Below are 14070 nucleotides of genomic sequence, written 5' to 3' on the forward strand. Positions count from 1 at the left end.
CTAGGGCTCTTGGCTAATGCGGAAATCTAAAGACCTGAGAGAACTGAGGAACACAGCAGAGAGCACGGTTTGGGAAGTCCGGCTCCATGAGGTGGCCATCTGGGATCGGCTGCTTCTCGCAGCTGGTCTTCCGCCTTCTGTCTGCAGCTGTGGGGCCCCTGGTCGCCCGGCCCCAGTCCCTGGTGACCATCTGTCTCCCCTGGTGTCAGTTCCTGTCTCATCACTGGCCCCACACAGCCCGTTTCCCTAAGGCTGTGTGTGCCATCAGGCCCCTCAGACACAGGAACTTTCCTGTAAGTGCCATTGCACTGAGGCCCGTCTGCACCCCACGGCCTCTGGCTGTGACCCACCGCTGGCGGCCCCTCCTTCAGTCCGTGCAGCAACTCCTGTCCCTCCCGGCACCCTGAGCCAACCCCCTATGCCAGCTCATCTCAGCCTAAATTTGAAGCTTTTCTCAGGTGTGTCCCACTTAAATAAATAACACTTTTTTTTCTTCCATGAGTGAGAAAAAGAGACATCCAATAACATCTTAGTGACATGGACTGCCCCCAGCCTCAGCCCCCCAGCCCCAACCATGAGTACTTGCGTGCCTGGCATCATCAGGGACTCCCAACATGAACCAGAACCCTCCTGTGTGTGTTAGTCTCAAAAATGTTGCATTTCTCTGCTGTGCACCGTCTGTCCCCAACTGCATCCTTTCTACGTCATCTCTCACAAGTAGCTAAAGTCTGTATGTATCTCTCATGGGCCGTCGCTCCTGTCTCAGCCTCTGTGGCCTCCTCTTTATAGCGCTCACCCCTGCCCTAGGTGACAGCCCTGATCCTGAGCTGGTTGCCCTCCTCCTTACCTTCCATCTCCAGGCCGGCCTACCCTGCCGGGTCAGTCTCGGCAGAAGGCGGTACCACATCACCAGCACGGGCACTCATGAGGCCAGCATCTTCGTCTCCGAGCTCACGCGCAGGTCTGCCCCCATGGGACGTGCCCAGTGAGTACTTATGGAATGAGTGGCCGTACACGTTCCTGCTCCAAAGCCCTTGCGGGCTCCGCTACTGACCCCCTTCCCCACCACCCCCAGACCACTCACCTTCTTACCCGTTGGTCAGATCTTCATCTCGGACTCCCCAAAGCCTCCATAGTTTTTCCTTTGCCTAAAATACTTTTCAATCCCTAAACATCTCCTTCAGGTTCTGCTTGTTACTGTTTCCAAAGAACTATATCAAGGACTTCGCTCCTCCTGAGAGCTGTGAGGCTGTGCCTTCAACATTTTGTGTAAGCCCCCAAAGAGCCTTGGGAGGAGGGCAAAACTATGCGTGTTTTAGGTCGAGATGTAAGATCCTGTATCATAAGTCAAATACAATTATTCTCGTCAGTGAGATCGAAGAAGTAAACACTTACATGATGGAAAGAAGACTGACTAATTAGAGGTCGCGCATCCCTAATTAAAAGACTCCAAAACCTAAAACTTTTCAAGCACCAACGTGACGCCACAAGTGGCCACTTCTGTGCCTGACCTCACATGACAGTCACAGTCACTATACTCCCATGTAAAATGTCATATAAAATTACCTTCGTACAGAAAGTGCATATGAGACATTCGTGTAGATCATGTTTAGACTTCCGTCCTAGCCCCCAGATCTCTCATTATGTATGTGCAGGTATTCCCAGATCTGAAAAAAGTATGAAATCTGAAACACTTCTAGTTCCAAACATTTCAAATAAGAGATAACTCAGCCTATATTAGGAATACATATTTGGCGGCATGATTTGACAAAATAGATTTTTAACTAACTCTTGGAATAAGGCACATTGGATCTGAAAGTAATTGTAGTGAAGTTTTACCATGAGTTTTATCCAGGTTATCTTGAAAATATCTTTCTAATTCTAGAAAGATCCCAGCTACATTGAAAAATTGACCTCACTCATGTAAAGCTCTGCTGTTCTGAATCCAGAGCGCCTCACTTAGGCCAGGTACAGTGCCAGCAGGGTTCCAGGAGGCTGTGCCCATTGACTTCCCATGGCTGTGCTCCCCACGACGTGGTGTCAGGGAGCTCTGGGACGATACACCAGAATAAGAGGCTGATGAGCAGACCTGTCGTGTGTGAGGTGGCCAACGGCGCTGTGAGTTCAGGTGCACTCTCAGGCGATTTTTAAAAATACAAAATTCAAGTATCTACAATAAAAATTGATTTCCTTGAAACTGGCAGAATGCTCCTTTAAAAGTCAATCATCATACCCCATACTGAACCCACTGCAATGGGTGGGGTTCCTGCCCATTGACGAGCTCAGGACAGGCTCCCAGAGAGTGGACCCTGGAAGGGCTTGGTGGTTGGCAAAGAGAGGAGTTGCCCAAGCCTGCCCTGCCGTGAGTGACCGCTGTTCTACTCTCCTTCCATAAGGTCAATATTTTAGCTTCCACATATGATAAGAAAATGTGGTATTTCTCTTTCTATGTCTGGTTTATTTCACATTAGATAATTTCTTCCCAACTTGTCTATCTTGCCTTGAATGACAGGATTCCCTTCTTTTTTAAGGCTGAATAATACTCCGTTATGTCTGTGTATGCGTGTATGTGTGTGTGTGTAATCTATACATATATATGTGTTCATATATATATTTTTTTTCACATATTCTTTATCTGCCCATCTGTTGGTGGGCACTTAGATGGAGCCCATAGCTTAGCTATTGGGAGTAGGGCTACAATAAACTTGAGAGTACAAGTGACTGTTTGGCATACTGATTTTCTTTCCTTTGGATATATGTCAGTCATGGGGTCACTGGATCATATCAAATTCTGTTTTAAGCTTCTTGAGCAACTTCCATACTGTTTTCTGTAATGGCTGACAATGGCTTGCATTTCCACCGACAGCATATAAGAGTTCCTCTTTATCATTATCCTTACTACATTTGTTATTTTTTGTTTTTTAGAAAATAGATAATAGTGGGGCCAGCCAGTGGCATGGTGGTTAGGTAGCTGGATCTCACTTGACCAACTGTGAGATTCAGTCTGGACCCAGTGGCTCGAAAAACATGTTAGGTAAACCTGTGTGCCCAAAATCTCAAGAGGAAAGTAGAAGAGAGAGGATCGAAGCTTGGCTATCCACCCCCTGGGGAGGGGTGTTTCTCATTTTTCATATCTCTTTCTTTCTGTCTTTCTGCAGTGAACACATGCCTGTAGCAAATTTTAAAGAGAAAAAAAAAGGAAAAAAAAGTAGATAATAGCTCTTCTAACTTGGGTGAGAAGACATTTCATTGTGTGTTTTATTTGGATTTCCTGGATGATTAGTAATGTTGAACATTTTTAAATATATCTATTTAAATATATCTATTGTATGTTGTCTTGTGAGAACTGTCTGTTCAGATAATTTACCCATTTTAAAATCAGATTGTGTGTTGCTGCTGAGTTGGTTTATTTATGTTTTTTTTTGTATATTCTGGATATTAATCACTTGTCAGATGAATAATTTGCTCATATTTTCTCTCATTCTATAAATTGTCTCTTATTGTTGATTATTTCCTTTCCTATAAAGATTTTTAGTTTGATATAATCCTATTTTTGTTTGTTCACTTGTTTGTTTTTTAACTTCCATTGCCTGTGCTTTTAAGGTGTTAACCAAAAAAAAAATTTACCAGACCAGTTTACTGAAGTATTTCCCAGTTATCTTCGATCCATTTTGAGTTGATTTTTGAGAGATAGGGGTTTAGTTTCATTTTTCTGCAAGTGGATTTCCAGTTTTCCCAGCACTATTTGTTAAAGAGACTGTCCTTTTCCTAGTGAATGTTCTTGGCACCTTCGTAGAAAAGTGGGTTGGCCATATACATGTACATGAATTTGTTTCTTATTTCCATTGGTCTCTATGTCTGTTTGTTTTTGGTTTTGGTTTTAATATACATTTTTCTCACCCCCACATGGAATATTTTCTTTCTTTCTTTTTATTTCTTTGGAGAGGTTTTTGCTAGAGGGTGTGTGCGCTCGCCAGAAAGAGACAGAGAGACAGAAAGCGAGAAATCACCCCTGGGAGGATGGCTATGCCACAATCCCTTCTCCTCCATTCTCCTCTCAGGATCTTGGGTGTGCACGCATATGCGCCTGGTGTGAGTTTAAGCCACCTGGTCCAGGACTCGAACCATGGTTGACTACATGGGAGTCCAGTGATATAGCCATTATGCTAACTGCTCGTCCCCCTCTATGTCTGTTTTGATTAGAGTATTATGCTGTGTTGGGTACTGTACCTTTTTAGTATAGTTTGAAACCTGGTGGTTTGATATCTCCAGCTTCATCCCCCACCCCACCCCCGAACTGCTTTGAATATTGGGGTCTTTTATGGTTTCATATGAATTTCATTACTATTTTTTTCTATTCTGTGAATGCCATTGGCATTTTGACAGGTATTGCATTGAATCTAGATTGTTTTCAGTAGTACACACATTTAGACAGTATCTTATATTCTAATCCATGAACATGGGATGTCTTTTCATTTTTTGTGTGTCTTAATTTTTTTGGTCATTATTTCATAATTTTCATTGTAAAGACCTTTCACCTCCTTGCTTAAATGTATGCCTAGCATTTTTTTTTTTTAACTTTTGTAAATGGTAATTTTTTTTCTTTTTTTTCAGGTAGTTCACTATGGGTGTTTAGAAATGCTACCAGGTTTTGGGACCAGCAGATGGCATAGAGGTTATGTCACTCACCTCCTGCGTGGCCAACTGTAGTTTGAGTCCCAGGCTTAGTGGCTTCAAAATCATGCCAGGCATGTGTGTGTGCATGCCCAAGATCCCAGGAGGAGAATGGAGAGAAGGGATTTTGAGATGGCCATCCCCCCTGGGTGGGGGGCTGATTTTTCACTTTCCCTCTCATTGTGTCTGTTTCTCTCTCCAGTGAACACATGCACGTAAGGCAAAACCTTAAAAAAAAAAAAAAATACAAGGTTTTGTATATCGATTTTGTATCCTGCAACTTTATGGAATTTATTTATCAGTTCTGAGGGTTTTTTGGTGGATTATTTAGGTTTTTCTATATATAAACTCATGTCATCTGTAAACAAGGATTCCTTCCTCCAATTTGAATGCCATTTTGTTTATTTCTCTTGCATAATTCTTGCTGTGAGAACATCCAATACAGTGTTAAGTAAAAATGGTGAAAGTGGGCATCCTTGTCTTATTCTAGTTCTTAGAGGAAAAGCTCAATTTTTCCCTGTTAGTATGATGAGGGAAAATTATAGTTATGTGTATTGTGTTGAGGCATGTTTCTTTTTCTTTTTAAATTTATTTTATTTATTGTTATTATTTTAATTTAGTATAGGGCACATGAGTTCACCACAGAAAGAGAGAGCAAGCAAGCTAGCTACGAGGTTCAGGACTAAAACTGCAGTTGGCCATGTGGGAGTCCAGCGCCTTAACCACCACACCACCACTGGCCACAGTATGTTTCTTTTATACCTACTTTGTTGAGGGTTTTTATCATGAATGGATATTGAATTTTATCAAATGTTTTTTCTATGTCGATTGAGATGATCATATGCTTTTTTGTCTTTCATTCCATGGTAGGATGTGTTGCATTTATTGATTTGTGTATGTTGAACTATCCTTGCATCTCTGGAATAAATCTCAGTCATGGTGTATAAGCTTTTTAATATGCTGTTGTATTCAGTTTGCTAGTATTTTATTGAGGATTTTTGCTTCTGTGTTCATCAAGGATACTGGTCTGTACTTTCCTTTTTGTTGTGTCCTTGTCTGATTCGATATCAGGTAATGCTTGCCTCATAGAATGAGTTTGCAAGAATTCTATCCCCTTGAGTTTTTTGGAATAATTTGAGAAGAATTGATGTTAATTTTTTACATATGTAGTTAAGTAGAATTCAGCAATGAAGCCATTGATCCTGAGCTTTTCTTACTGACTCAATCTTATTACTCACTTTTGATCTGTTCTAGTTTTCTGTTTTCTTCCTGGTTCAATCTTGGTAGGTTTTAAATACCTAGAAATTTATCCATTTCCTCTAGGTTTTCCATATTGTTAGCATACAGTTATTAATAATAGTCCTAGTAGATCCTTCATATTTCTGAATGAGTTATAATGTCACCTTTTTTGTCTCTGATTTTATTTATTTGAATCTTCTCTCTTTTTTTTCCCCATCTAACTAATGGTTTGTCAGTTTTATCTTTTCATTGATCTTTGGCATTGTTTTTTCAGTCTCCTTTTCTTTATTTTTACTCTGATATTTGCTATTTCTTTTCTTCTACTAATTTTAGGTTTTATTTGTGCTTGCATTCCTAGCCCTTTGAGGTACATTGTGAAGTTGTTGAAATCTTTCTACTTGTTTTGATGTATGCATTTATTGCTCTAAACTTCCCTCTTAGTACTGCTTTTATTATATCCCATAAGTTTGGTATATTGTGTTTTCATTTTAGTTTGTTTCATAGTGTCCAATTCCCTTCTTAATTTCTTCATTGACCTAGCGGTTGTTCAGAAACTTATCATTTAATTCCCATGTATTTGTACAGTTTCCAAAGTTCCTGTTGTTATTGCTTTCTAGTTTCATTCCATTGTGGGCATAAAAGGAGTATGGTATTATTTCAGTTCGTTTTGTTTATTTTATAGAGAGATTTTTACAATAGGATGTGTACACTTGCTGGAGGGACAGAGACAGAGAGACAGAAAGTGAGAAATCACCCCCCCCAGGGGGAATGGCCACATTGCAATCCCTTTTCCTCCATTCTCCTCTCAGGACTTTGGGCTCTCCTCTCAGGACTTTGGACACACACACACACACACACACACACACACACACACGCATCTAGCATGAGTTTTAAGCTACCAGATTTGGGACTTGAACCATGGTCAACCACATGGAAGTCTAGCGACATAACTATTACGTTATCTGCTGGTCTCAAGACTATCATTGATAAGTGAGGATTTCTGTCATTTGTTAATAATTTTCTGGTTGTTTTTTATTTTCTTTGTCCCTTTCTTTTTTAAAAAAAAATTATTATTTTATGTAACTGTATTTATTTATTTGCTTTAATTTGACCAGAGAGGGACAGAGTGAGAGAGAAAGAGAAAGGGAGAGTAAGAAATCAAGCTGCCAGGTCCAGAACTTGAGCCTTGGTCAGCCATGTGGGAGCCCAGCACCCTCAACCACCATGTCACCTGCCAGCCCCCTATCTTATTATCTTTGTGGTATGATGGTTTTATCTAGGATTATGGATTGGGTCTTCTTTCTTATTTGTGTATCTGTGCTAAAAATTATTTTTATACTTTTGTGTGTTTTATGATGGCAGTTATCATCCCTTCGCTTTCAGAACTCCCTTAAATATTTTTTTATAAAGCTGATCTAATAGAAATCAATTACCTCAGTTTTTGCTTGTCTTAGAAAGACTTTATTGCTCCTTAATTTCTGAAGGGTAGCTTTGCTGGATATTGTATTCTTGGCTGATAGGAGTTTCATTTTCTTTAAGCATCCATTCTGTTCTGGCATGTAAAGTTTCTACTGAGAAATTTGCTACTAGTCTAATGGAGGTTCCCTTATGTGACTTTACACTTTTGTCTTGGTATTTTCAGAATTCTCTATCTTTGGTTTTCAACAGTTTGACTGTAATGTGCCTTGGAGAGAGGATCTTTATGGGTTGAATATATTTGGAGACCTTTTGAGATTCCTGGATCTCAATGTCCATATCTTTTCCAAGACTTGGGAATTTTTTAGCTATTATTCACATGTCTTTTCCCATCTCAATTTTTCTTCTAAAACTCTTGTAATATGAACATTTATCCACCTAATGGTGTCTCATAGGTCCTATAGGCTTTCTGTATTCTTTCTTATTCTTTTTTTGTTTTGTTCCTGTCAGAAGACCTGTCTTCAAGTTCAGAATTCTTTCTTCTGCTTGATCAAATCTCTTATTGAACTTCTTGATTGTATTTTTTATTTGAGTTTTGAGTTTTCCAGCTCAAAGATTTATGTTCATTCTATTTTATGTTACCTATCACTTTGTTGAATTTTTAAAAATATTTCATTATTATTTTTAATTTGATGAGGGAAGATGTGAGAGAGCAAGTCACCATGTCTGAGACTTGAACCGTGGTCAGCCATGTAGGAGTCCAGCACCTTAATTACCCAGCCACCTGCCAGCCCCCACTTTGTTGAATTTCTCAATCAGATCATAATTGTTTTCTGATTTTATTGAATTGCCTATATCCTCATATTTTGCTGTTTCCTTCTTATCATCATTTTGAACTCCTTCTCAGATACTTCATAGATTTCTTTCTTTTGGGGTCTGTTTGCTAGAGAATTATTGTGTTCCTTTGGAATGGCACAATATCTTACTTTTTCATGTTTCTTGTGTTTCTCCTATGTTCTATTTGTATATCTGGTTGAACATTTGCCACTATCAATTTTATATGATGGTTTTCATAGTCAACGACTTCTGTAGATGAGTCCTAGAATGCTGGTTGGGTAGACTGTGTTGGCTTTTGTTCTAGGTGAGCATGGTGCCATAGTGTCTATGTCATTTCTTTAGTTGTAATCAGCATTAGTAATCCTTGGGAGTGCCTGAGTGGCTTAGGATGCAGGAGTTTGTGAGGCTGGCCTGTTGCTTGGGAATCAGCTCTCTTAAAGGCAAGGAAGTTCATGGATGGGCAGGGCTCCACAGTGGCTGGCTCTGAGCCGGTCTTTAAGATACAGAGGTAGGTGTGGTCACAAGATGGCAGCCTGGGGGGAGGGCAGGGTAAAACAGGTTCTGGACTCCTCAGGAATAGTTCCAGAGCATAGGTCTTCCATCTACTCCCTAAATTGAACTCAGGGCCTGTGAAGACTGTAGGATTCCCTTTACTGACCTCAGGTGTCCAAGGTGTTCATGAGGGCTTATGGGGTCTCAAGCTTACCTCTTCCAGTTGTGAAAGTCCCTTCCAACTCCCAGCTCATTTTGACTGGGGAGATGAGGCAGCAGATGCAGATGGTTGCTTCCCTTTCTGTGAGGCTGTCCTGTGTCTCTGTGCTCTGTAGCATCTCTACCACACCCCCTCTGTACTCACATGTGCTCTCTCCAGTATGCCATCTGAATCTCATCTGCATATTGTTTGGGTCCTTTTTAGGGAAGAAAGTATGTTAGGTACCTCCAGTCAGCCATGTTGCTGAAAGTCTGGCTTTTTTATTATAAGAGCTATTTTGGATACATCATATACCATGCCATTCACTCCAATTTATTTTTTAATGTTAATTTTCTTTTCTTTTCTTTCTTTCTATTTTTTTCTTTTTTTTAGATTTTTTGCAGGAGGGCTCATGTACTCATCTGAGAGAGAGAGAGAAAGAGGAGCTAAAGTGAGAAATCATCCCCCCAGAGGGATGGCTATGCCACAATCTCTTCTCCTCTTATGATTTTGGGCATACATGCACATAGGCCAGCATGTTTTTCAAGCCACTGGTCAGGACTCTGGCCACAGAGTCAGCCATGTGGAATCCAGTGCCTTGGTCACCTTGCCACCTGCTGGTCCCATTCACCCCACACCAAATGCACAATCCAGTGGTTTTTAATTGTATTTACAGGGTTTCGTGACCATCACCACAATCAACTCCTGCAGACTCTCAACCCATTGGCAAGAATAAATTAATCAATTAAAAAAGAGGCTAGGTCCGTGAGACAAAAATCCATTTATTTTTATCCTGACTGATCAAAGTGCATTTATAGGGGCCAGCTGGTGGCATAATGGCTAAGGCAGCTAAATTCCACATGACAGTTTGAGTCTTGGACCCAGCAGTTTGAAAAACATGCAGGACATGTATGCCTAATTCCAAGAGTAGAATGGAGGAGAAGGGATTGCAGTATGGCTGTCCTCCTGGCCGGGGGTGATTTCTCACTCCACACCCCCACCTGCAGCCACCTCCATCTCTCTCCAGCAAGTGCATATGATTCTGCAGCAAATTAAAAACAAAACAATTGAGGGACCAGCAGTTAGTGTAATGACTATGTTACTGAACTCCTATGTAGCCGACTACGGTTCGAATCCCGGACCCGGTGGCTTAAAGTCATGCCAGGCGAGTGTGCGTGTGTGCCCAAGATCCCAAGAGGAGAATGGAGGAGAAGGGATTGCGGCGTGGCCATCCCCCCAGGTGGTGATTTCTCTCGTTCTATCTCTCTGTCTCTCTGTCTTTCTTACGAGCGCACACACCCTATAGCAAAAACCTCTCCAAAAAATTTTTTTGAACAAAAAACGTGTTCACAACTTGCTGGTAGTTGCTGTCAGGTGCCTGTGGGAAAGACTTCCTCCCACTCCCGTGTGGCAGCTACCAAAGCCAAGCAGGCCTACCCGACCCCTGGAGCTCCAGGGTTGTGCGATGAACATCACTCACTCATGGGCCTTTTCCTCTTCTCAACCAGGTGTTCCACTGTGTCCACTTTGAGTGTCCAGAGCAGCAGAGCAGCCAGAAGGAGGAGAACAGCGAGGAATCGGGGACAGGGGACAGCAGTACAGCCGGTCAACAGCTGGTCGAGCCACATGCCCTGCGGGCCCCCAGTGGCAGCTCCCTGCCCTCCAGCCCAGGCTCCAACTCGCGCTCCCCCAACCGGCAGCAGCAATAAAAGAGACAGCAGATGTGGTGTGACTCGGGTGGCCCCAGACGGCAGCAGGAAGGTGTCCTCCTTGAGCAGGGTTTTGTCGGCTGTCCCCTCCCCTCATTTCCAGGGAGGAGCAGATCTGGCTGCAAAAACAGACACAGAACCGGTTTCCTCCCAAGGACTGGAAGGGGCTGCTTTGTTCCCCTCAATTTGTTCAAATCAGGCTGGTCTCCAGAGGGAGCAAATGGGTCTTCAATCTTCATCAAGTCCACCATTAACACCCTACCTCTCTAATCTAACCCAGCAAAGGGAGCGGAAGGAGCAACAGGCCGCGCTGGTGTATGGAATGGCCCACGAGCGCTCCCGCAGAAGACACTGCTAGGCCTTTATTACCCAGAGGCACCCTTTAGACGCGGGATTCCACAGTGTTTGTTTCTGTGGAGCACATTGCCCCAGCAGCTATATGATTTATTTCTTTAGTTATTCTCCATTTGCTGAATCATAGGTGTTCCAGATCCTTCTGAAATGCTCAAACAGCAAACCATCTGTCTGAATCCCTCTCGCTGCTGTCACTACCTGCCCTGGTGCCGAGCACTGCGGCTGGGGTAGAGCGGACGGGAGACCCATTGTGCACGGCTCCTAGATGAGCCCCAGAGGCAGCTGCTCATGGCGCCTGATCTGATGGGGAAAATCCTTTGAGGAAGTTCAACAAAATACACAATGAGCAAATCAGTCCGTGGACACGGGGGCTGGCCATCACTCGGAGGCCGAGTTACCAACCTGTCATTTCTGAAACGTACCCAGCCTGTAAGCTCGGGAGGCTGACCAGGAGACAGTCATCGTGCAGCTGCTAATTTAATGCTCCGAACTGTGTAGATATGTCCACACCAAGTCCCCGCTTGGCCGAACCCACCCAGGACTCTCCGCGGTCTGGCTGCCCTCCCTCTGCTGCTCTCCTGCCCTTCAGCGTCCGGAATACGAAACCGGGATGAGGCCTCCAGGAGGGGCTGCTCGGGTTTTCTCCCACACCACAGCACGCACCTGGGGATGGAAAACTCGCCATGCTGAGAAGCTCTTCTAATCCTCGGCAGATTGCGTCTGAGTCCAGTCGCTCGGCCCGGCCCTCACTTAGTGGTTCCCTTCCAGGTGTCCTGCCCTCGGCCCACTCGCAGGTCTGCTCGCTCCTGCAGCTCAGCCGCACCGCTGCCTCCTAACACAAGGAGGGGTGAGGCCCGTTCTGTCAGGCGCTGTGGGTGGAGAGCGCCAGCTGTCAGCAGGCTGTCTTCTACTGTGACTTGGTTTTGAGGGACTTGTCCCAGTTGGACTGGGGACATCCCAAGTGCGTGATTGAATGGGAAGTCTTCTTCCTGTGTGAGCACAGGTCGCCGAGGGCATGGGCCACCCAGGCGGGGCGGGGGTGGCCCTGGTCAGGAGGAACCGCAGGGGTCAGTGCAGCCAAGCCACTCCTTCTCCCCACAGCTCCGACCTCAGCCGCTTCCCCGCTGGCCCAGGCACCCCCACATGAGGAGGCTCCTGTGACTAATGGCCGGAGCCCACAGGCGCTGGGGGCCGCGCTGCCTTGTCACGGTTAGTGCCGAGGGCTCAGCACGGTTAGTGCCTGAGACCAAGCCGCCAGGCCAGCTGAGGGCTGGTTCAGGTGTTTGGAAAGAGCTGTCTAGGCTGCTGCTTCTATGCCCAAGCCGCACCGGTCACCAGGGCCCAAGGAACTCCACTCCCACCTGGAGGGCGTCCACGACAGACCTGCAGGGAGACCCTCTGCGGAAGCTGCCAGCTCCTGCCTGCCCCTGGGGCAGCTGACTGGGGGAGGTGCATCCAGATCTCCGCCCGTCCTCTCCTCCAGCACTCTGAAGCTGCCCCTGTGAGCAGGGAGGAGGCCGGGAAGGCGGGCAGCGCTGTGCCTGCAGGCAAGGCTAAGGGTGGTCCTGATGCTTACACCCAGCCGAGGCCCCAAGGTCCCCAATCCTGTGTGGACACCCTGGGGAGGCCTCGTGCAACCGAGCCTGCCGCATGGTCTGGGACAACATGGGCCCGGCCCAGCTGCAGAGCTCCGCTTCCGTTGGCCTCCTGATGGCTGGGGCTTGTCCAGCTGGGCCTGGAGGCCACAGTCCAGACACGTCACACCAGATGTGCCCAGCGCAAGGCCCACACTGCACAGGACAGGGAGGAGCAGGTGGCCTGGAGTTCCCCAGACCTGGCTAGTCCTCCAGAGGGCTTCTCCCCAGGGCCAGCAGGACCAAAGGGGCCTAGAGCTTGGAGCTCAATGTGAGTGCTGCTGCTGAAAAGGGCTGGCAGGATTCCCAGTGCCCACACAGCCCCCTGCCCAGCAGAGGGGAGAGGCCTAGTCCCCTGGGAATGGGGCGGGGGTGGGGGGGACATAAGGAGCCACAGGGTGTGGGAACAGAGAAGGAGTTGTGACTCCTCCACCCCTCAGCCAGCCCCAGGAGTGACTCGCTGGTGTGGACACTGTCCCTGATGGGGTCCAGGTGGAGGAGTGCTAAGGACGGACCAGACCCTGCAAGACATGGTGGCTGTGGCCTCTGTCCCTCACGGTGGCCGGATCCCCTGCCCTTCACTTCTGATCATGTTTGTCGGGAGACCTTCAGTGGGAAAAGGCCTTCCAAACCACCTTCCACAGCTCTTGGGAGAGCCATCCGGGGTGGCACTGCGTGGGCTGGCAGGGAGGCTACTGTGGGGACAGCGGCCTCGTCCCAGCAGCCCGCCCAGTCAGAGGTCTTAGAGGCAGGTTCGCGGCACGCACTTTGGACTCGAAGCAGCTGTGGAGCTGTCACACTCGCACCCGCTTGTTCCCACACGCTCAGCGCTTTTCTGTTTTCCTTCTCATTTTAGTTAGAGCCGTGAGGCCTGATGGATGTGGGCCTCTTCTCAATTGCTCTTTAAATTGTCACTTTTTTAATCTTATTAAATGAAGTGTCGATTCCTGACAAATACATTAAAAGTGTTTTATTCCTAGAAGAGTTGGGAAAAGAAATTATTTTCAGTAAGAGTGGGATGTGTTTGTTAGACTGAGTCCTTGGCAAAAAACAAAAAAACAAAACAAAACAAAAACCCAGAAAAATGAGTTTTTGAATCGTGCAGAAATTGCTCAGTAGTTACGCTGTCGCCCCAGTTGTCACACTGCTGTGCAGACAGCTCCAACCCAGTCAGCGTCACCTTCTTTTTAATTTAGAAGATAACAAAATTGTGATCACTTACCCTTTCGAGAGCCAAGGGAAGAAAAGGCAGGTATAATCTACAATGAAAAGCAGAGCGTGCCGCGCCGAGGCCACTGGTGATAACTATGCGCTCTCCCGCCCCGGACTTCAATTAAGGGGGAAAGGCGTCAACGAGGAAAGAAAATTAAATTTGCCTCTTTCCAGGAGTTTGTCCTCGTTAGTGTGGTTATTTTCATCTCGCCTTCCTGCTGTCCAGTTCCTCCGAATGACACCAGGGAGCCGGGCAGGGCAGGGCCCCGGTGATGGCTGGTGGCAGCGGCCACACCCCGCTCCG

At 45.7% G+C, this 14070-nt stretch overlaps 1 protein-coding gene across 1 annotated transcript in view; it reads left to right on the forward strand.

Moving 5' to 3' along the window:
- The window catches only part of BTBD9 (BTB domain containing 9), a 431835-nt gene extending 418223 nt beyond the window's left edge, over positions 1 to 13612 (forward strand). The window contains exon 10 of the mRNA XM_006148619.3: positions 10366 to 13612. Within this exon, the coding sequence (XP_006148681.1) occupies positions 10366 to 10566 (201 nt within the window). The 3' untranslated portion in view covers positions 10567 to 13612. The remainder of the gene's footprint in view (positions 1 to 10365) is intronic.
- Positions 13613 to 14070: the final 458 nt, after the last annotated feature.

The sequence above is a fragment of the Tupaia chinensis genome, unplaced genomic scaffold (assembly GCF_000334495.1).
Source record: "Tupaia chinensis unplaced genomic scaffold, TupChi_1.0 Scaffold000238_1, whole genome shotgun sequence".
Lineage (NCBI taxonomy): Eukaryota > Metazoa > Chordata > Mammalia > Scandentia > Tupaiidae > Tupaia > Tupaia belangeri.